General features: G+C 52.0%; 2 protein-coding genes across 7 annotated transcripts in view; one reads left to right on the top strand and one right to left on the bottom strand.

The window, feature by feature from the left end:
* LOC129835565 (mothers against decapentaplegic homolog 1-like) overlaps positions 1-13,031 on the top strand; it is a 26,079-nt gene extending 13,048 nt beyond the window's left edge. Inside the window, exons 6-9 of the mRNA XM_055901259.1 lie at positions 144-365; positions 1,300-1,460; positions 2,986-3,081; positions 5,300-13,031. Of these exons, the coding sequence (XP_055757234.1) occupies positions 144-365; positions 1,300-1,460; positions 2,986-3,081; positions 5,300-5,443 (623 nt within the window). The 3' untranslated portion in view covers positions 5,444-13,031. The remainder of the gene's footprint in view (positions 1-143; positions 366-1,299; positions 1,461-2,985; positions 3,082-5,299) is intronic.
* Positions 13,032-17,409: 4,378 nt separating this feature from the next.
* The window catches only part of LOC129835564 (mucin-2-like), a 51,846-nt gene continuing 44,661 nt past the window's right edge, over positions 17,410-24,594 (bottom strand). For 5 of the 6 annotated variants that reach the window (XM_055901257.1, XM_055901255.1, XM_055901254.1 and 2 more), the window contains exons 9-10: positions 23,265-23,534; positions 17,410-19,495 (exon numbers count right to left, since the gene is read on the bottom strand). In XM_055901257.1, the coding sequence (XP_055757232.1) occupies positions 18,826-19,495; positions 23,265-23,534 (940 nt within the window). In that variant the 3' untranslated portion in view covers positions 17,410-18,825. Of the gene's footprint in view, positions 19,496-21,700; positions 21,752-23,264; positions 23,535-24,594 lie in introns of all 6 variants that reach the window. The other variant, XM_055901258.1, reaches the window with a different exon arrangement.

Genomic DNA, 24,594 nt, shown 5'->3' on the forward strand with positions numbered 1-24,594 from the left:
TCTGAATAACCTCCCCTCCTCTCTCTCTCCCTCTCTCCTTCCTCCTCTCTCTCTCTGTCTGTCTCTGTCTGTCTGTCTCCTCTCTCTCTCTCCCTCTCTCCTTCCTCCTCTGTCTCTCTCTCTCTCTCTCTCTCTCTCTCTAGATGTCCAGCCGGTAGCCTACGAGGAACCGAAACACTGGTGTTCTATAGTGTACTATGAGCTGAATAACCGCGTGGGCGAGGCGTACCTGGCGTCAGACTCCAGTGTTCTGGTCGACGGCTTCACCGACCCGTCCAATAACCGTAACCGCTTCTGCCTCGGCCTGCTGTCTAACGTGAACCGCAACTCCACCATAGAGAACACGCGCAGGCACATCGGCAAAGGTGAGACTCGAGGGTTTAAAGCTTTAGAAAATATAGGTGAGACTTATTGCAGCTGGTGGCCACACCAGATACTGACTGTTACTTTTGATTTTGACCCCCCCCCCTTTGTTCAGGGACACATTATTCCATTTCTGTTAGTCACATGTCTGTGGAACTTGTTCAGTTTATGTCTCAGTTGTTGAATCTTGTTATGTTCATACTAATATTTACACGTTAAGTTTGCTGAAAATAAATGCAGTTGACAGTGAGAGGACGTTTTATTTTTTGCTGAGTTTATTATATTACAGTTCTTCAGGTCCCGTTGATAGGATAGTCTCTCTAACAGAGATCATCTAGTTTGTTCTCCAGTGACTGATAGGATAGTCTCTCTAACAGAGATCATCTAGTTTGTTCTCCAGTGACTGATAGGATAGTCTCTCTAACAGAGATCATCTAGTTTGTTCTCCAGTGACTGATAGGATAGTCTCTCTAACAGAGATCATCTAGTTTGTTCTCTAGTGACTGATAGGATAGTCTCTCTAACAGAGATCATCTAGTTTGTTCTCCAAATAGAAAATGGCAGTCTATTGTAGTCTCGTCAGGGTGCCAGCTCGCATCTTTCACAGCCACTTCCTCTTTGGAGTCCCTGGGATCAGGGCCTGGTCCGGAGTAACGCCCAGAGCTGCCAACTCATTGAAGTAGACATTTTTCATCAAAGTCGAAGTTAGTGATTGCTGTTCTGATGTCCAGAGGTTGTTTTCGGTCATAGGAGACATTTATGCATAAAAAAACACTCAAATTAGTGGAATTGAAGAGGAGCCTGTATGACTTCTCTCGACTGCAGCGCCATCTCTCTCCCCCTCTTCCCCCCTCCTCTCTCCAGGTGTCCATCTCTCTCCCCCCCTCCTCTCTCCGGGTGTCCATCTCTCTCTCCTAACTCCCTCCTCCTCCCCAGGTGTCCATCTCTACTATGTAGGAGGTGAGGTCTATGCAGAGTGTCTGAGTGACACCAGTATCTTCGTTCAGAGCCCTAACTGTAACTATCACCATGGTTTCCACCCCACCACGGTGTGTAAGATCCCTAGTGGCTGCAGTCTGAAGATCTTTAACAACCAGGTAGGTAGACAGGTCCCGCACACAGACACGCACACAGTCACGCACACAGACACGCACACAGACAACTACCGGAAGGTTGCACACTCTTGGCATTCTCTCAACCAGCTTCATGAGGTAGTCACCTGGAATGCATTTCAATTAACAGGTGTGCCTTGTTAAGTTAATTTGAGGAATTTCTTTCCTTAATGCGTTTGAGCCAATCAGTTGTGTTGTGACAAGGTAGGGGTGGTATACAGAAGATAGTCCTATTTGCTAAAAGACCAAGTCCATATTATGGCTAGAACAGCTCACATAAGCAAAGAGAAATGACAGTCCATCATTACTTTTAGACATGAAGGTCAGTCAATGTGGAAAATGTCAAGAACTTTCAACGTTTCTTCAAGTACAGTCGCAAAAACCATCAAGCGCTATGATGAAACTGGCTCTCATGAGGACCGCCACAGGAAAGGAAGGCCCAGAGTTACCTCTGCTGCAGAGGATAAGTTCATTTGAAAACTGCACCTCAGATTGCAGCCCAAATAAATGCTTCACAGAGTTCAAGTAACAGACATACCATCAACTGTTCAGAGGAGGCTGTGTGAATCAGGCCTTCATGGTCGAATTGCTGCAAAGAAACCACTACTAAAGGACACCAATAAGAAGAGGAGACTTGCTCGGGCGAAGAAACAAGAGCAATGGACATTAGACCAGTGGAAATCTATCCTTTGGTCTGATGAGTCCAAATTTGAGATTTTTGGCTCCAACCGCCATGTCTTTGTGAGACGCAGAGTAGGTGAACGGATGATGTCCGCATGTGTGGTTCCCACCACCGTGAAGCATGGAGGAGGAGGTGTTATGGTGTGGGGCTGGTGACATTGTCAGTGATTTATTTAGAACTCAAGACAGACTTAACCAGCATGGCTACCACAGCATTCTGCAGCGACTCGCCATCCCATCTGGTTTGAGCTTAGCTTATCATTTGTTTTTCAGCAGGACAATGACCCAACACACCTTCAGGCTGTGTAAGGGATATTTGATCAAGAAGGAGAGTGATGGAATGCTGCATCAGATGAACTGGCCTCCACAATCACCTGACCTCAACCCAATTGAGATGGTTTGGGATGCGTTGGACCACAGAGTGAAGGAAAAGCAGCCAACAAGTGCTCAGCATATGTGGGAACTCCTTCAAGACTGTTGGAAAAGCATTCCAGGTGAAGCTGGTTGAGAGAATGCCAAGAGTCTGCAAAGCTGTCATCAAGGCAAAGGGTGGCTACTTTGAAGAATCTATTATATATTTTGATTTGTTTAACACTTTTTTGGTTACTACATGATTCCATATGTGTTATTTCATAGTTTTAATGTCTTCACTATTATTCTACAATGTAGAAATTTGTTTAAAAAATGAAGAAAAACCCTTGAATGAGTAGGTGTGTCCTAACTTTTGACTGGTACTGTATATATACTTTATATAGAATAAGACAGAAGACACGTTTCTGTTCCACAGCCTTGTACAATTGGAAAGTAAATGTATATTCTTCTTCACCAGGAATTTGCCCAGCTACTGGCCCAGTCAGTGAACCATGGCTTTGAGGCTGTTTACGAGCTCACCAAGATGTGTACCATACGCATGAGCTTCGTCAAGGTAAACATGGGGGGGAGGGGTTAAGGGTTACAGGTGGCCAATGGGTACCGTACGCATGAGCTTCGTCAAGGTAAACATGGGGGGGAGGGGTTAAGGGTTACAGGTGGCCAATGGGTACCGTACGCATGAGGTTTGTCTAGGTAAACATGGGGGGAGGGGAGGGGTTAAGGGTTACAGGTGGCCAATGGGTACCGTACGCATGAGGTTTGTCTAGGTAAACATGGGGGGAGGGGAGGGGTTAAGGGTTACAGGTGGCCAATGGGTACCGTACGCATGAGGTTTGTCTAGGTAAACATGTTAGGGGTTGTGGTGTGATTCTTACTTGGTATGGGCATTTGAAATGATTTAACTTCAAATAATATCATAATTTTTCAAAAAACATAAAACTAGACTTCAGGAAAGGCAGTGCACTCCCTGTTTCAGTGTATATGGGTGGGGGAGGGGCGCAAGAGGAGCAAGGGCCAGTGTGTCCGACACGGAGGAAGACAAGCCAAACTGAGCAGGGTCCAGTTATCTGGTACTGGTACTTCCTGTATATAGCTCCACATTGATCTGGTACTTCCTGTATATAGCTCCACATTGATCTGGTACTTCCTGTATATAGCTCCACATTGATCTGGTACTCCCTGTATATAGCTCCACATTGATCTGGTACTGGTACTTCCTGTATATAGCTCCACATTGATCTGGTACTTCCTGTATATAGCTCCACACTGATCTGGTACTCCCTGTATATAGCTCCACATTGATCTGGTACTTCCTGTATATAGCTCCACATTGATCTGGTACTTCCTGTATATAGCTCCACATTGATCTGGTACTTCCTGTATATAGCTCCACATTGATCTGGTACTCCCTGTATATAGCTCCACATTGATCTGGTACTTCCTGTATATAGCTCCACATTGATCTGGTACTTCCTGTATATAGCTCCACATTGATCTGGTACTCCCTGTATATAGCTCCACATTGATCTGGTACTTCCTGTATATAGCTCCACATTGATCTGGTACTTCCTGTATATAGCTCCACATTGATCTGGTACTTCCTGTATATAGCTCCACATTGATCTGGTACTTCCTGTATATAGCTCCACATTGATCTGGTACTTCCTGTATATAGCTCCACATTGATCTGGTACTTCCTGTATATAGCTCCACATTGATCTGGTACTTCCTGTATATAGCTCCACATTGATCTGGTACTTCCTGTATATAGCTCCACATTGATCTGGTACTTCCTGTATATAGCTCCACATTGATCTGGTACTTCCTGTATATAGCTCCACATTGATCTGGTACTTCCTGTATATAGCTCCACATTGATTTGGTACTTCCTGTATATAGCTCCACATTGATTTGGTCCTGGTACTTCCTGTATATAGCTCCACATTGATCTGGTACTTCCTGTATATAGCTCCACATTGATCTGGTACTTCCTGTATATAGCTCCACATTGATCTGGTACTTCCTGTATATAGCTCTACATTGATCTGGTTCTGGTACTTCCTGTATATAGCTCCACATTGATCTGGTACTTCCTGTATATAGCTCCACATTGATCTGGTACTTCCTGTATATAGCTCTACATTGATCTGGTTCTGGTACTTCCTGTATATAGCTCCACATTGATCTGGTACTTCCTGTAAATAGCTCCACATTGATCTGGTACTTCCTGTAAATAGCTCCACATTGATCTGGTACTTCCTGTATATAGCTCCACATTGATCTGGTACTTCCTGTATATAGCTCCACATTGATCTGGTACTTCCTGTATATAGCTCCACATTGATCTGGTTCTGTTACTTCCTGTATATAGCTCCACATTGATCTGGTACTGGTACTCCCTGTATATAGCTCCACATTGATCTGGTACTGGTACTTCCTGTATATAGCTCCACATTGATCTGGTACTGGTACTTCCTGTATATAGCTCCATTCTTGTGTATTTTATATTATTTAACTCTGCATCGTTGGGAAGGGCTCATGCGTAAGCATTTCACGGTAAAGTCTACACCCGTTGTATCCGGCACATGTGACAAATAAAACTAGAGTTGAAGGGTCAGGGGAGGGGTTAAGAGTTAACAGGTGGTCTACGAGCTCATCCCATTCTCTAGTCTTGCTGTCTCTGAATGCGCAATCCTGCAAGTTTTTGTCAGTAGGGTTTGTGTTGTGCAGTGTACCATCTAATCGTGTGTGTGTTCCTCTTCCTCTCCCAGGGTTGGGGTGCAGAGTACCATCGCCAGGACGTGACCAGCACCCCCTGCTGGATAGAGGTGCACCTGCATGGCCCTCTACAGTGGCTGGACAAAGTCCTCACACAGATGGGCTCTCCCCATAACCCCATATCCTCCGTGTCCTAACACACACACACACACACACACACACACACACACACACACACACACACACACACACACACACACACACACACACACACACACACACAGATGGGCTCTCCCCATAACCCCATATCTTCCGTGTCCTAACACACACACACACACACAGAGCCTCTCGACGTTGTAAGACATGTCCGAGGGAGAGGGAGAGGCTGGAGATCTATTGTTACGCTGCCTCTGGAGGTTATCTGGACTGCGGAGTGTAGCGAGCAGACAGAGGGAGAGAGAGAGACGCCAAAGGGCATCTCCGCTACAGCCAAGACTAGCTTGTAGCAACCACAATGTTATTCATCATCCCATATTACCATACCTGTCTTGACTGGAGTAGCCTAGAGAGGCTAGCCTGCTATGGATAGCTAAGCTAATTGAGGCCACATGCTGCGATTTCTCCCCAACCCCATTCAGATGAGAGAACATCAGCCCATCTGTTGGTTACTCCAACCCCATTTTGCTAACTTTTGAGTTCCCATATGTTATTCCATCTTACATTAGTGAACTCACTCCACTTGTGTCACATTGAGCCTCTTTGATTGGCCAACATAACAACACGCTACACAGTAAAGGCTACCGGTCTTTTTACGGGACCACGTTATAAAAACTTTCTAGACCAAGTTTGTTTTATTACATGAATAATCTGACATTTCATGGTATATCCTTGTATGTAACAATGTCACATGGATCATTTAATTTACCATTACCAAGCTGGACAATCAGGACTGAGGGATTATCTGGCCGCAATCGGGAACGAGACATCTGTGATCGGCTAGCTCTGCCTAGCCTCAATCGGGACCGAGACATCTGTGATCGGCTAGCTCTGCCTAGCCTCAATCAGGACCTAGACATCATCTGTGATTGGCTAGCACTGCCTGGCCAGCCAGGACAATCGTGGAATCTTTTCTCAATTGGATTTTCTCAACTCCTATGTCCTCTCCCCTCCTTTGTAAAAGGACAAAGGGGTAATCAAGAGGCGTCGAGAAGAGGGAACATGAGACGAAAAATGCGCTTGTATGAAATGAGACTCCTAGTCCACTCGCATGTCATCAGGCAAATGACTTGGATCCCAATTTAAAAATATGTAAAGTGATCAGAACAATTGATGTTAATTATGCAGTACATGTTCTAGATAAAATTATAAGTAGTATATTGTTTTTAAACAGATGCATGTTTTTACTCCTGTGACAAAACAACAGCTGATTCAAAGGGAGGGGGGGGTGTTGATTTCAAAACTATTCTGTGAAGGACTTAGGTAGGACACACATGACTATCCTGGATGATAGATAGGTGGCTATCGAGTGGAGGGACAGTGTTCCGTTCGCCTGCTAACGGATTGACATCTCCTTGACTACCTGTTGGTTTCTGGGTCGCGGAGGAGAGAGGGTGGAGGATGGACTTTTACCCAAAATGAGAAAAGGCCCTTACCAGCGCTTTTGCCTTACCCACCTTTATATTCAGGCTATGTCCCAAATGGAACGCTGTTCCCTTTTATAGTGCACTACTTTAACCCCATGGACCCTAACCCCATGGACCCTAACCCCATGGACCCTAACCCCCATGGACCCTAACCCCATGGACCCTACCCCCATGGACCCATGGACCCTACCCCCATGGACCCTAACCCAATGGACCCTACCCCCATGGACCCTACCCCCATGGACCCTACCCCCATGGACCCTAACCCCATGGACCTATGGACCCTACCCCCATGGACCCTAACCCCATGGACCCTAACCCCATGGACCCTAACCCCATGGACCTATGGACCCTACCCCCATGGACCCTAACCCCATGGACCCTAACCCCATGGACCCTAACCCCATGGACCTATGGACCCTAACCCCATGGACCTATGGACCCTAACCCCATGGACCCATGGACCCTACCCCCATGGACCCATGGACCCTAACCCCATGGACCTATGGACCCTACCACCATGGACCCTAACCCTATGGACCCTACCCCCATGGACCCATGGACCCTAACCCCATGGACCCTAACCCCATGGACCCTAACCCCCATGGACCTATGGACCCTAACCCCATGGACCCTAACCCCATGGACCCTAACCCCATGGACCCTACCCCCATGGACCCTAACCCTATGGACCCTACCCCCATGAACCCTAACCCCATGGACCCTACGCCCATGGACCCTAACCCCATGGACCCTAACCCCATGAACCCTACCCCCATGGACCCTACCCCCATGGACCCTACCCCCATGGACCCATGGACCCTACCCCCATGGACCCATGGACCCTAACCCCATGGACCCTACCCCCATGGACCCATGGACCCTACCCCCATGGACCCTAACCCCATGGACCCATGGACCCTACCCCCATGGACCCTACCCCCATGGACCCTACCCCCATGGACCCATGGACCCTACCCCCATGGACCCTACCCCCATGGACCCATGGACCCTACCCCCATGGACCCTACCCCCATGGACCCTACCCCCATGGACCCTACCCCCATGGACCCTAACCCCATGGACCCTAACCCTATGGACCCTACCCCTATGGACCCTACCCCCATGGACCCTAACCCCATGGACCCTACCCCCATGGACCCTACCCCCATGGACCCTAACCCCGTGGACCCTACCCCTGTGGACCCTAACCCCTGTGGACCCTACCCCCATGGACCCTACCCCCATGGACCCTAACCCCATGGACCCTAACCCCATGGACCCTACCCCCATGGACCCTAACCCCATGGACCCTAACCCCATGGACCCTACCCCTATGGACCCTACCCCTATGGACCCTACCCCCATGGACCCTACCCCCATGGACCCTAACCCCATGGACCCTACCCCCATGGACCCTACCCCCATGGACCCTAACCCCGTGGACCCTACCCCTGTGGACCCTAACCCCTGTGGACCCTAACCCCGTGGACCCTAACCCCGTGGACCCTAACCCCATGGACCCTAACCCCATGGACCCTAACCCCATGGACCCTAACCCCGTGGACCCTACCCCTGTGGACCCTAACCCCTGTGGACCCTACCCCCATGGACCCTAACCCCATGGACCCTACCCCCATGGACCCTACCCCCATGGACCCTAACCCCATGGACCCTAACCCCATGGACCCTACCCCCATGGACCCTAACCCTATGGACCCTAACCCCATGGACCCTACCCCCATGGACCCCATGGACCCTACCCCCATGGACCCATGGACCCTAACCCCATGGACCCTAACCCCATGGACCCTAACCCCATGGACCCTACCCCCATGGACCCATGGACCCTACCCCTATGGACCCTACCCCTATGGACCCTAACCCTATGGGCCCTAACCCTATGGACCCTACCCCCATGGACCCTAACCCCATGGACCCTAACCCTATGGACCCTAACCCCATGGACCCTAACCCCCATGGACCCTAACCCCATGAACCCTACCCCCATGGACCCTACCCCTATGGACCCTACCCCCATGGACCCTACCCCCATGGACCCTACCCCCATGGACCCTAACCCCATGGACCCTAACCCCCATGGACCCATGGACCCTACCCCCATGGACCCTAACCCCCATGGACCCTAATCCCATGGACCCTAACCCCATGGACCCTAACCCCATGGACCTTAACCCCATGGACCCTACCCCCATGGACCCTACCCCCATGGACCCTACCCCCATGGACCCTACCCCCATGGACCCTAACCCCATGGACCCTACCCCCATGGACCCTACCCCCATGGACCCTAACCCCATGGACCCTAACCCCATGGACCCTACCCCCATGGACCCTACCCCCATGGACCGTACCCCCATGGACCGTACCCCCATGGACCCTACCCCCATGGACCCTACCCCCATGGACCCTAACCCCATGGACCCTACCCCCATGGACCCTACCCCCATGGACCCTACCCCCATGGACCCTACCCCCATGGACCCTACCCCCATGGACCCTAACCCCATGGACCCTACCCCCATGGACCCTAACCCCATCCGCCCATGGACCCTAACCCCCATGGACCCTAACCCCCATGGACCCTAACCCCCATGGACCCTAACCCCCATGGACCCTAACCCCCATGGACCCTAACCCCATGGACCCAACCCCCATGGACCCTAACCCCATGGACCTATGGACCCTAACCCCATGGACCCTACCCCCATGGACCCTAACCCCATGGACCCATGGACCCTACCCCCATGGACCCTACCCCTATGGACCCTACCCCTATGGACCTATGGACCCTAACCCCCATGGACCCTAACCCCATGGACCTATGGACCCTACCCCCATGGACCCTACCCCCATGGACCCTACCCCCATGGACCCTAACCCCATGGACCCTAACCCCATGGACCCTAACCCCATGGACCCTACCCCCATGGACCCTAACCCCATGGACCCTACCCCCATGGACCCTACCCCCATGGACCCTAACCCCATGGACCCATGGACCTATGGACCCTACCCCTATGGACCCTACCCCCATGGACCCTACCCCCATGGACCCTACCCCCATGGACCCTAACCCCATGGACCCTACCCCCATGGACCCTACCCCCATGGACCCTACCCCCATGGACCCTACCCCCATGGACCCTACACCCATGGACCCTAACCCTATGGACCCTACCCCCATGGACCCTAACCCCATGGACCCTACCACCATGGACCCATGGACCCTACCCCCATGGACCCATGGACCCTACCCCCATGGACCCATGGACCCTACCCCCATGGACCCTACCCCCATGGACCCTACCCCCATGGACCCTACCCCCATGGACCCTACCCCCATGGACCCTAACCCCATGGACCCTAACCCCATGGACCCTACCCCCATGGACCCTACCCCCATGGACCCATGGACCCTACCCCCATGGACCCTACCCCCATGGACCCTACCCCCATGGACCCTACCCCCATGGACCCATGGACCCTGGACCCATGGACCCTAACCCTATGGACCCATGGACCCTAACCCCATGGACCCTACCCCCATGGACCCTACCCCCATGGACCCATGGACCCTACCCCCATGGACCCTACCCCCATGGACCCTAACCCTATGGACCCATGGACCCTACCCCCATGGACCCTAACCCTATGGACCCATGGACCCTACCCCCATGGACCCTACCCCCATGGACCCTACCCCCATGGACCCATGGACCCTACCCCCATGGACCCTACCCCCATGGACCCTACCCCCATGGACCCATGGACCCTAACCCCATGGACCCTAACCCCATGGACCCTACCCCCATGGACCCTACCCCCATGGACCCTACCCCCATGGACCCATGGACCCTACCCCCATGGACCCTACCCCCATGGACCCTAACCCCATGGACCCTACCCCCATGGACCCTACCCCCATGGACCCTAACCCCATGGACCCTACCCCCATGGACCCTACCCCCATGGACCCTACCCCCATGGACCCATGGACCCTACCCCCATGGACCCTACCCCCATGGACCCTACCCCCATGGACCCTACCCCCATGGACCCATGGACCCTGGACCCATGGACCCTAACCCTATGGACCCATGGACCCTAACCCCATGGACCCTACCCCCATGGACCCTACCCCCATGGACCCATGGACCCTACCCCCATGGACCCTACCCCCATGGACCCTAACCCTATGGACCCATGGACCCTACCCCCATGGACCCTAACCCTATGGACCCATGGACCCTACCCCCATGGACCCTACCCCCATGGACCCTACCCCCATGGACCCATGGACCCTACCCCCATGGACCCATGGACCCTAACCCCATGGACCCTACCCCCATGGACCCTACCCCCATGGACCCTACCCCCATGGACCCTACCCCCATGGACCCATGGACCCTACCCCCATGGACCCTACCCCCATGGACCCTACCCCCATGGACCCTACCCCCATGGACCCTACCCCCATGGACCCTAACCCCATGGACCCTACCCCCATGGACCCTACCCCCATGGACCCTAACCCCATGGACCTATGGACCCTACCCCTATGGACCCTACCCCCATGGACCCTACCCCCATGGACCCTACCCCCATGGACCCTAACCCCATGGACCCTAACCCCATGGACCCTACCCCCATGGACCCTAACCCCATGGACCCTACCCCCATGGACCCTACCCCCATGGACCCTACCCCCATGGACCCATGGACCCTAACCCTATGGACCCTACCCCCATGGACCCTACCCCCATGGACCCTACCCCCATGGACCCTACCCCCATGGACCCTAACCCCATGGACCCTAACCCCATGGACCCTACCCCCATGGACCCTACCCCCATGGACCCATGGACCCTAACCCCATGGACCCTACCCCCATGGACCCTACCCCCATGGACCCTACCCCCATGGACCCATGGACCCTGGACCCATGGACCCTAACCCTATGGACCCATGGACCCTGGACCCATGGACCCTAACCCTATGGACCCATGGACCCTACCCCCATGGACCCTAACCCCATGGACCCTAACCCCATGGACCCTACCCCCATGGACCCTACCCCCATGGACCCTAACCCTATGGACCCATGGACCCTACCCCCATGGACCCTAACCCTATGGACCCATGGACCCTACCCCCATGGACCCTAACCCTATGGACCCATGGACCCTACCCCCATGGACCCTACCCCCATGGACCCTACCCCCATGGACCCATGGACCCTACCCCCATGGACCCTACCCCCATGGACCCTACCCCCATGGACCCATGGACCCTAACCCCATGGACCCTACCTCCATGGACCCTACCCCCATGGACCCTACCCCCATGGACCCTACCCCCATGGACCCATGGACCCTACCCCCATGGACCCTAACCCCCATGGACCCTAACCCCCATGGACCCTAACCCCCATGGACCCATGGACCCTAACCCCATGGACCCTAACCCCATGGACCCTAACCCCATGGACCCTACCCCCATGGACCCTACCCCCATGGACCCTACCCCCATGGACCCTACCCCCATGGACCCTACCCCCATGGACCCTACCCCCATGGACCCTACCCCCATGGACCCATGGACCCTACCCCCATGGACCCTACCCCCATGGACCCTACCCCCCATGGACCCTAACCCCCATGGACCCTAACCCCCATGGACCCTAACCCCCATGGACCCTAACCCCCATGGACCCATGGACCCTACCCCCATGGACCCTACCCCCATGGACCCTACCCCCATGGACCCTACCCCCATGGACCCTACCCCCATGGACCCTACCCCCATGGACCCTACCCCCATGGACCCTACCCCCATGGACCCTACCCCCATGGACCCTACCCCCATGGACCCTGGTCAATAGTAGTGGACTATAAATGTAAGAAGGGTGTCATTTGGTGGTTGTGTCACTACAGTATGTTTGTATCTCAAATGGCCCCCTATTCCCTAATATAGTGCACTATCTTGGACCAGGGCCCTATTCCCTAATATAGTGCAGTATCTTGGACCAGGGTAGGGCACTATGTAGGAAATAGGGGAACAGATTAGAAGGTGATTGAGGAACTTTGATGTAAAACAATAAACATTTTTTATGTATTAAGATGTATCTGTATGTTTTTATGCGTCAGCTACTAGTCAATGGCCCCCTATTCCCTATATAGTGCACTACTTTAGACCAGAGCCCTATTCCCTATATAGTACACTACTATAGACCAGAGCCCTATTCCCTATATTGTGCACTACTATAGACCAGGGCCCTATTCCCTACATAGTGCACTACTATAGACCAGGGCCCTATTCCCTACATATTGCACTACTATAGACCAGAGCCCTATTCCCTATATAGTGCACTACTTTAGACCAGAGCCCTATTCCCTATATAGTACACTACTATAGACCAGAGCCCTATTCCCTATATAGTGCACTACTATAGACCAGGGCCCTATTCCCTACATAGTGCACTACTATAGACCAGGGCCCTATTCCCTACATAGTGCACTACTTTAGACCAGAGCCCTATTCCCTATATAGTGCACTACTTTAGTCCAGGTCCTATAGGGCACCCTATTCCCTACATAGTGCACTACTATAGACCAGAGCCCTATTCCCTACATAGTGCACTACTATAGACCAGGGCCCTATTCCCTACATAGTGCACTACTATAGACCAGAGCCCTATTCCCTACATAGTGCACTACTTTAGACCAGGGCCCTATTCCCTACATAGTGCACTACTTTAGACCAGGGCCCTATTCCCTACATAGTGCACTACTATAGACCAGAGCCCTATTCCCTACATAGTGCACTACTATAGACCAGGGCCCTATTCCCTACATAGTGCACTACTATAGACCAGAGCCCTATTCCCTACATAGTGCACTACTTTAGACCAGGGCCCTATTCCCTACATAGTGCACTACTTTAGACCAGAGCCCTATTCCCTACATAGTGCACTACTATAGACCAGAGCCCTATTCCCTACATAGTGCACTACTTTAGACCAGGGCCCTATTCCCTACATAGTGCACTACTTTAGACCAGAGCCCTATTCCCTACATAGTGCACTACTTTAGACCAGGGCCCTATTCCCTATATAGTGCACTACTTTAGACCAGAGCCCTATTCCCTATATAGTACACTACTATAGACCAGAGCCCTATTCCCTACATAGTGCACTACTTTAGACCAGGGCTCTGTATAGGGAATAAGGTGCCATTACAGACAGACGTGATGTGCTGTCCGTTCCATAAACACCTGTAGCTTTAGTTTTTATATGTACCTAAAATGAGGGTCGTATTCATTAGGTACACAAAGTAGCAAAAACATTTTGCAACATTGTTCTAACTGAACTCATGTAATTTCATTGTTTGATACCGTCCTGTTGTCCCCTAAACCTCCCTCTACCCACCGTCCTGTTGTCCCCTAAACCTCCCTCTACCCACCGTCCTGTTGTCCCCTAAACCTCCCTCTACCCACCGTCCTGTTGTCCCCTAAACCTCCCTCTACCCACCGTCCTGTTGTCCCCTAAACCTCCCTCTACCCACCGTCCTGTTGTCCCCTAAACCTCCCTCTACCCGCCGTCCTGTTGTCCCCTAAACCTCCCTCTACCCGCCGTCCTGTTGTCCCCTAAACCTCCCTCTACCCGCCGTCCTGTTGTCCCCTAAACCTCCCTCTACCCGCCGTCCTGCTGTCCCCTAAACCTCCCTCTACCCGCCGTCCTGTTGTCCCCTAAACCTCCCTCTACCCGCCGTCCTGTTGTCCCCTAAACCTCCCTCTACCCACCGTCCTGTTGTCCCCTAAACCTCCCTCTACCCACCGTCCTGTTGTCCCCTAAACCTCCCTCTACCCACCGTCCTGTTGTCCCCTAAACCTCCCTCTACCCACCGTCCTGTTGTCCCCTAAACCTCCCTCTACCCACCGTCCTGTTGTCCCCTAAACCTCCCTCTACCCACCGTCCTGTTGTCCCCTTAACCTCCCTCTACCCACCGTCCTGTTGTCCCCTAAACCTCCCTCTACCCACCGTCCTGTTGTCCCATAAACCTCCCTCTACCCACCGTCCTGTTGTCCCCTAAACCTCCCCTGCTGTCACTGGGTCTGTCCCATTCCCTACATAGTGCACTACTTTTAACCAGGGCCCACAAAGGAAGGGCACTATGTAGGGAATAGGGTGCCATTTGGTTGGGATGCAGGCATATTCTCTGGGTATTCCATGGATTTGAAAATATTCAATAAAACAGTTTTTTTTGTCTTCCTGTAACTGACTTTGATATCACTTAAGCCATTTTATTTATTTAATACTCCACAATTTCTATTTTGTTTTCTTTCTCCAAAGTAGTTTTGTGGCCAGGTGACGTATATGCAAGGGGAGCTCTGGTTGCGCCCGTGTGTCCTTGTAGATCACGTGTCTTGTCTTGACGGAAGGGAGCATGTTCTCAGAATTGTAACGGATCCCATTCACTTTGACGGGGTCTTGTTACGTAGGTTACCTGTTGCTGCGTAATGGTTGCCTAGCAGCTAACCTAACCTAACTAGATTCCAGACATACTGGTCTCGACGAGAAGATAAACAAACTGTCAGTTTCTCTTCTTCACTGTTCAACCAGTTCAGTAAATGTGGCGGAGGAGTTAAGATATATTTATAAATATCCCAAGGCACACTGGACACACAAATATAAACGCGGAAAGTGTTGGTCCCATTTTTCATGAGCTGAAAAAGAAAATATAGCAGAAATGTTACGTACGCACAAAAAGCTTATTTCTCAATAATGTGGTGCACAAACATGTTTTACATCCCTGTTACTGAGCATTTCTACTTTGCCAAGATAATCCATCCACCTGACAGGTGTGGCATAATCAAGAAGCTTGATGATTACACACGTGCACCTTCTGCTGGGGAAAATAAAAGGTCACTCTGAAATGTGAATTTTTGTCACAACAATGCCACTGATGTCTCAAGTTTTGAGGGAGTGTGCAGTTGGAATGCTGATTGCAGGAATGTCCAGCAGAGCTGTTGCCAGATGTTAATTTCTCTACCATAAGCCGCCTCCAACATCGTTTTAGAGAATTTGTCAATACGTCCAACCGGCCAGTCCAGGACCTCCACATCCGGCTTCTACACCTGTGGGATCGTCTGAGACCAGTCACAAGGACAGCTGATGAAACTGTGGGTTTGCACAACCAAAATATTTCTGCACAAATTGTCAGAAACCGTCTCGGGGAAGCTCGTCAGTAACCGAGTAACCAACAGCGACCTCATCCTACTAGAAGGTTCCAACCACAGTAACCAACAGCGACCTCATCCTACTAGAAGGTTCCAACCACAGTAACCGACAGCGACCTCATCCTACTAGAAGGTTCCAACCACGGTAACCAACAGCGACCTCATCCTACTAGAAGGTTCCAACCGCAGTAACCAACAGCGACCTCATCCTACTAGAAGGTTCCAACCACAGTAACCAACAGCGACCTCATCCTACTAGAAGGTTCCAACCACAGTAACCAACAGCGACCTGATCCTACTAGAAGGTTCCAACCACAGTAACCAACAGCGACCTCATCCTACTAGAAGGTTCCAACCACAGTAACCAACAGCGACCTGATCCTACTAGAAGGTTCCAACCACAGTAACCGACAGCGACCTCATCCTACTTGAAGGTTCCAACCACAGTAACCGACAGCGACCTCATCCTACTAGAAGGTTCCAACCGCAGTAACCAACAGCGACCTCATCCTACTAGAAGGTTCCATCCACAGTAACCAACAGCGACCTGATCCTACTAGAAGGTTCCAACCACAGTAACCGACAGCGACCTCATCCTACTAGAAGGTTCCAACCACAGTAACCGACAGCGACCTCATCCTACTAGAAGGTTCCAACCGCAGTAACCAACAGCGACCTCATCCTACTAGAAGGTTCCAACCACAGTAACCAACAGCGACCTCATCCTACTAGAAGGTTCCAACCACAGTAACCAACAGCGACCTGATCCTACTAGAAGGTTCCAACCACAGTAACCGACAGCGACCTCATCCTACTTGAAGGTTCCAACCACAGTAACCGACAGCGACCTCATCCTACTAGAAGGTTCCAACCACAGTAACCAACAGCGACCTCATCCTACTAGAAGGTTCCAACCACAGTAACCAACAGCGACCTCATCCTACTAGAAGGTTCCATCCACAGTAACCAACAGCGACCTCATCCTACTAGAAGGTTCCAACCGCAGTAACCAACAGCGACCTCATCCTACTAGAAGGTTCCAACCGCGGTAACCGACAGCGACCTCATCCTACTAGAAGGTTCCAACCACAGTAACCAACAGCGACCTCATCCTACTAGAAGGTTCCAACCGCGGTAACCGACAGCGAAACCACGGGGCAGAAGAGAGAAGCAGTAACCTACGATAAGAATGTGCCTTGGCTCGCTGACTGCACCGGCCTATCATACAGTGTGAGACAAACGTTGCAAGTAAACAAAAATTATTATTATATATATTTTTTTTAATGATACCTTATTTGTAGACATTGAGAGCTTGCTGGCTGGCAAACAGTAGCCTGTTTAACCTTTTATAAGGATAATGAAATACTGTAGAAAAGCAGTTAGACAAAGAGAACATTCTGACCGGATGCCAAAAGAAGAATGAGGAAGTATATTCATATATATTATAGTATATTCTAGTCTACGGTGTCGTTATACATAAACACAACAGAATCTATAAGCCAATCAAGAGCCAGTAGAGTTTGGATATACAAGCAGGCATTTATACGTGTAATAAAAGGATACGTCCCCAAAATGGCACCCTATTCCCTTTTGTCGTGCACTACTTTGGACCAGCGCCCTATGGGCCTTGGTGAAAGTAGTGCACTACTTTGGACCAGCGCCCTATGGGCCACGGTGAAAGTAGTGCACTACTTTGGACCAGCGCCCTATGGGCCACGGTGAAAGTAGTGCACTACTTTGGACCAGCGCCCTATGGGCCATGGTGAAAGTAGTGCACTACTTTGGACCAGCGCCCTATAGGCCATGGTGAAAGTAGTGCACTACTTTGGACCAGCGCCCTATGGGCCACAGTGAAAGTAGTGCACTATAAAGGGAATAGGGTGCCATTTGGGAATGTATATAAAATCACAATAATGTTTGCGAAGCGTAGTGGAAGTTGTCATATAACTGTAGTGCAGGGGAGCACTTCCTCATTGACTATGTTCAGTAACAGTGTGTATATATATATATAATAATGTAATAGTAATGTAATAGTATATATATATATATACACACACAATATTAGACCTTGTTGTTTTGACATTCTGCATTTAGTTCAGTCTTTATCGTCCTGAGGACATATTACATTAGCCCTGTATGACTGTTAGGAGAGGAGGAGGGAGCTAGAGAGGGGGAGAGGAGGAGAAGAGAGGTAGAGAAGAAGAGGCAGGTAGAGGGGAGGTGAAGAGGGGAGAGGAGGGAGGAGAAAAGGGGTAGAGAGGAGAAAAGGGGTAGAGAGGAGAAAAGGGGTAGAGGAGAAAAGGGGTAGAGAGGAGGAGGGTGGAGAGAGGAGGGAGGAGAGGCAGGTAGAGAGGAGAAAAAGGGTAGAGAGGAGGAGGGTGGAAAGAGGAGGGAGGAGAGGCAGGTAGAGAGGAGAAAAGGGGTAGAGAGGAGGAGGGAGGAGAGGCAGGTAGAGGAGAAAAGGGGTAGAGAGGAGAAAAGGGGTAGAGAGGAGGAGGGAGGAGAGGCAGGTAGAGAGGAGGAGGCAGGTAGAGAGGAGGAGGCAGGTAGAGAGGAGGAGGCAGGTAGAGAGGAGGAGGCAGGTAGAGAGGAGGAGGCAGGTAGAGAGGAGGAGGCAGGTAGAGAGGAGGAGGCAGGTAGAGAGGAGGAGGCAGGTAGAGGAGGAGGGAGGTTGATTAGGTTGGCTCTGTCAGACCTAGGTAGGCCAGGAAAGAGAGTTTGGGTGAAGGAGAGGAAGAGCGGGAGGGAGAGGAGGGTCTGGGGCTAGAGAGGGGTCTGAGGGAGAGCAGGGTGGTGAGGGGGACGAGAGGAGAAAGGTCTGACCCCCTAAACCAGGAAGAGAGAGAAGAGGAGGAGAGGGGATTCAGGGCTGACCGGTGCATATGCTGTCCTGCGGGTGTGTTTCTGTGTGAGGGTGTGTGTGTGTGTCCGTGTGAGGGTGTGTGTGTGTGTCCGTGTGTGTGTCCGTGTGAGGGTGTGTGTGTGTGTGAGGGTGTGTGTGTGTGTGAGGGTGTGTGTTCGGGGTGTTTGAGTCGGCAGTGCAGACGGAGGCTGTCGCGTCGTTTGGCGCTGTAAGGGCAGAGGTCGCAGGTGAAAGGTCGCTCCCCCGTGTGCACACGCACGTGTTCTATCAGCTTATTGGCTGTTCGGGCCAGGTGGCCACACCTCTCGCAGCGGTACTGGTTGCCCTGACGATGACACCTGACATGGGCCTGGAGCTCCGGTTGCCCCGAAAACGACCTTTGGCAGATGCGGCAGCAGTGCTGATCCGTCGTTGAGTGGGAAGAGCGCATGTGTGTTACCATGGAGACAGGCCGACTGGTGGAGAACGAACAGAGAGGGCACCTGGGGTTCAAAAAACAAGGTAAGAAAACACACATTAACACACACACACACACACACACACACACATTAACACACACACATAGAACACACACACACACATAGAACACGCACACACACATAGAACACGCACACACACATTAACACACACACATAGAACGCACACACACACACACACACACACAAAGACACACACAAGCAGTCACCGTTTGTATAGATAAACTGCAGAGGGAGGGAGAGAGGTAAGAGAGAACAGCTAACCTACTACGGAGGGAGGGAGAGAGGTTAGAGAGAACAGCTAACCTACTACAGAGGGAGGGAGAGAGGTTAGAGAACAGCTATCCTACTACAGAGGGAGGGAGAGAGGTTAGAGAACAGCTAACCTACTACAGAGGGAGGGAGAGAGGTTAGAGAACAGCTAACCTACTACAGAGGGAGGGAGAGAGGTTAGAGAACAGCTAACCTACTACAGAGGGAGGGAGAGAGGTTAGAGAACAGCTAACCTACTACAGAGGGAGGGAGAGAGGTTAGAGAACAGCTAACCTACTACAGAGGGAGGGAGAGAGGTTAGAGAACAGCTAACCTACTACAGAGGGAGGGAGAGAGGTTAAGAGAACAGCTAACCTACTACAGAGGGAGGGAGAGAGGTTAGAGAACAGCTAACCTACTACAGAGGGAGGAGAGCAGAGGGAGGGAGAGAGGATAGAGAGAACAGCTAACCTACTACAGAGGGAGGGAGAGACGTTAGAGAGAACAGCTAACCTACTACAGAGGGAGGAGAGCGGAGGGAGGGAAGGGAGGAGGGCAGAGGGAGGAGGGCAGGGAGGAGAGCAGAGGGAAGGGAGGAGAGCAGAGGGAAGGGAGGAGAGCAGAGGGAGGAGAGGAGAGCAGAGGGAGGAGAGGAGAGCAGAGGGAGGAGAGCAGAGGGAGGAGAGGAGAGCAGAGGGAAGGGAGGAGAGCAGAGGGAGGAGAGGAGAGCAGAGGGAGGAGAGGAGAGCAGAGGGAGGAGAGGAGAGCAGAGGGAGGAGAGGAGAGCAGAGGGAAGGAGAGGAGAGCGGAGGGAAGGAGAGGAGAGCGGAGGGAAGGAGAGGAGAGCGGAGGGAAGGAGAGGAGAGCGGAGGGAAGGAGAGGAGAGCGGAGGGAAGGAGAGGAGAGCGGAGGGAAGGAGAGGAGAGCGGAGGGAAGGAGAGGAGAGCGGAGGGAAGGAGAGGAGAGCGGAGGGAAGGAGAGGAGAGCGGAGGGAAGGAGAGGAGAGCGGAGGGAAGGAGAGGAGAGCGGAGGGAAGGAGAGGAGAGCGGAGGGGAGGAGAGGAGAGCGGAGGGGAGGAGAGGAGAGCGGAGGGGAGGAGAGGAGAGCGGAGGGGAGGAGAGGAGAGCGGAGGGGAGGAGAGGAGAGCGGAGGGGAGGAGAGGAGAGCGGAGGGGAGGAGAGGAGAGCGGAGGGGAGGAGAGGAGAGCGGAGGGGAGGAGAGGAGAGCGGAGGGGAGGAGAGGAGAGCGGAGGGGAGGAGAGGAGAGCGGAGGGGAGAGCACAGGGGAGAGCAGAGGGGAGCAGAGGGGAGCAGAGGGGAGGGGAGCAGAGGGGAGGGGAGCAGAGGGGAGGGGAGCAGAGGGGAGGAGAGCAGAGGGGAGGAGAGCAGAGGGGAGGAGAGCAGAGGGGAGGAGAGCCGAGGAGAGCCGAGCGGAGGAGAGGGGAGGAGAGCCGAGGAGAGCCGAGGAGAGGAGAGCCGAGGAGAGCCGAGGAGAGGGAAGGGAGGAGAGGAGAGCAGAGGGGAGGAGAGGAGAGGAGAGGAGAGCAGAGGGGAGGAGAGCGGAGGAGAGCCGAGGAGAGCCGAGGAGAGCCGAGGAGAGGAGAGCCGAGGAGAGCCGAGGAGAGGGAGGAGAGCCGAGGAGAGGGAGAAGAGGGGAGGAGAGGAGAGGAGAGCAGAGGGGAGCAGAGGAGAGGAGAGCAGAGCAGAGGGGAGGAGAGGAGAGGAGAGCAGAGCAGAGGGGAGGAGAGGAGAGGAGAGGAGAGCAGAGCAGAGGGGAGGAGAGGAGAGGAGAGCAGAGCAGAGCGGAGGGGAGGGGAGGAGAGGAGAGGAGAGGAGAGCCGAGGAGAGGGAGAAGAGGGAAGGGAGGAGAGGAGAGGGAGGAGAGGAGAGGGAGGAGAGGAGTGTAAAGGGAGGAAAGGGGTGACTGTGATGAAAAAGATAGGATGATGATGTCACTTACATTTAAATAGCCCCTCCCATCAGTACTGTGGCCCACAGCCCTTCATACACCCTGCAGAACAGAACTCAGATAACACACACACACACAGGCCCTAACACACACACACAGGCCCTAACACACACACACACAGGCCCTAACACACACACACACAGGCCCTAACACACACACACACAGGCCCTAACACACACACACAGGCCCTAACACACACACACACACAGGCCCTAACACACACACACACAGGCCCTAACACACACACACACACACACACACACACACACACACACACACACACACACACACACACACACAGGCCCTAACACACACACACTGGCCTAAACACACACACACTGGCCTAAACACACACACACAGGCCCTAACACACACACACACTGGCCTAAACACACACACACACACGGGCCAAAACACACACGGACCAAAACACACACACACAGAAACACAGGCCAAAACACACACACACACAGGCCCTAACACACACACACACAGGCCCTAACACACACACAGGCCCTAACACACACACAGGCCCTAACACACACACACAGGCCCTAACACAGAAACACAGGCCAAAACACACACACACACGGGCTAAAACACACACACACAGGCCAAAACACACACACACGGGCCAAAACACACACACACACAGGCCCTAACACAGAAACACAGGCCAAAACACACAGACTAGACTACCTACACCACAACATCAGTGTACTCTACTCCAAACCCACAAAACAGGAAGTCTGAGACGGAAGGAGGGAAGAAAGAGAAGAGGGTGACTGGCAACCAGAGGAACACGAGGAGGGGAGAGGAGGAGTGAGGAGGGGAGAGGAGAAGAGAGGAGAGGAGGGGTGAGGAGGGGAGAGGAGAAGAGAGGAGAGGACGGGTGAGGGGATGAGTGCAGAGGAGGGGAGTGGAGAGGAGGGGTGAGAGGAGGAGTGGAGAGGAGAGGAGAAGAGAGGAGGGGTGAGTGGAGAGGTAGTAAACGGTTAGTATAGAGGAGAAAGCGGTAAGGTAAGGCAGTAGTATACACTGGTAAACACTCAGCCAGTCAGTCAGATAGTTACTAAGTTAGTTAGTTAACCAGTAGTCAGTCAGTTATCAGTCAGTTAGCTAGTTAGTTAACCAGTAGTCAGCCAGTTAGTTAGTTAGTTAACCAGTAGTCAGTCAGTTAGCGAGTTAGTTAACCAGTAGTCAGTCAGCCAGTTAGTTAGTTAGCTAGTTAGTTAGTTGGTTAGTTAACCAGTAGTCAGTCAGCCAGTTGGTTGGTTGGTTGGTTAGTTAGTTAGTTAGTTAGTTAACCAATAGTTTGTTTGTTAGTTAATTCATGAGTTAGTGAACCAGTAGTTAGTCAGTTAGTTAGTCAGTAAGTTAGTTAATTAATCGGTTAGTTAGCCAGTAGTTAGTTAGTCAGTAAGTTAGTTAATTAATTGGTTAGTTAACCAGTAGTTAGTTAGTTAGTTAACATGTAGTTAGTTAGTCAGTCAGTTAGTTAGTTAACCAGTAGTCAGTCAGTCAGTCAGTTAGTTAGTTAGTGGTTAACCCTCACCTGAGCTCTCCAGATTGTGGGATGTCTCTCCCATCAGGTAAGTCTTTATGGGTGTGGCCTCCCAACAGGTGTGTCTGTAGGTAGTCTTGTCTCGCTGCCTCTCCAGGTGTGTGACAGCTGGCGTGAGTCCTCATGACTCGCTCCTCACTGGTGGAGTGATCACACACACTGCAGCGGAGAGTGAAAGCATCGCGCTCCCATTCGCTGTGCTCCGTCATGTGACCAAGGAACAGGCTCCGCCCCTCCAGCTCGAACCCGCACACGTGACACCTAAAGGGGAGGGGCAATGATCATCATAGTGTAATGTGAGTTACCTGTAGTAGTAGTTGAAGCCGGTGGTGAGTTACCTATAGTAGTAGTTGAAGCCGGTGGTGTGAGTTACCTGTAGTAGTAGTTGAAGCAGGTGGTGTGAGTTACCTGTAGTAGTAGTTGAAGCCGGTGGTGTGAGTTACCTGTAGTAGTAATTGAAGCCGGTGGTATGAGTTACCTGTAGTAGTTGTTGAAGCCGGTGGTGAGTTACCTGTAGTAGTAGTTGAAGCCGGTGGTGTGAGTTGCCTGTAGTAGTAGTTGAAGCAGGTGGTGTGAGTTACCTGTAGTAGTAGTTGAAGCAGGTGGTGTGAGTTACCTGTAGTAGTAGTTGAAGCCGGTGGTGAGTTACCTGTAGTAGTAGTTGAAGCAGGTGGTGTGAGTTACCTGTCGTAGTAGTTGAAGCAGGTGGTGTGAGTTACCTGTAGTAGTAGTTGAAGCCGGTGGTGAGTTACCTGTAGTAGTAGTTGAAGCCCGGTGGTGTGAGTTACCTGTAGTAGTATTTGAAGCAGGTGGTGTGAGTTACCTGTAGTAGTAGTTGAAGCCGGTGGTGTGAGTTACCTGTAGTAGTAGTTGAAGCAGGTGGTGTGAGTTACCTGTAGTAGTAGTTGAAGCAGGTGGTGTGAGTTACCTGTAGTAGTAGTTGAAGCCCGGTGGTGTGAGTTACCTGTAGTAGTAGTTGAAGCAGGTGGTGTGAGTTACCTGTAGTAGTAGTTGAAGCCGGTGGTGTGAGTTGCCTGTAGTAGTAGTTGAAGCAGGTGGTGTGAGTTACCTGTTGAAGCAGGTGGTGTGAGTTACCTGTAGTAGTAGTTGAAGCAGGTGGTGTGAGTTACCTGTTGAAGCCGGTGGTGTGAGTTGCCTGTAGTAGTAGTTGAAGCCGGTGGTGAGTTACCTGTTGAAGCCGGTTGTGTGAGTTACCTGTAGTAGTAGTTGAAGCCGGTGGTGTGAGTTACCTGTAGTAGTAGTTGAAGCCGGTGGTGTGAGTTACCTGTAGTAGTAGTTGAAGCCGGTGGTGTGAGTTGCC

Source organism: Salvelinus fontinalis, chromosome 36, assembly GCF_029448725.1.
Source record: "Salvelinus fontinalis isolate EN_2023a chromosome 36, ASM2944872v1, whole genome shotgun sequence".
NCBI classification, from domain to species: domain Eukaryota; kingdom Metazoa; phylum Chordata; class Actinopteri; order Salmoniformes; family Salmonidae; genus Salvelinus; species Salvelinus fontinalis.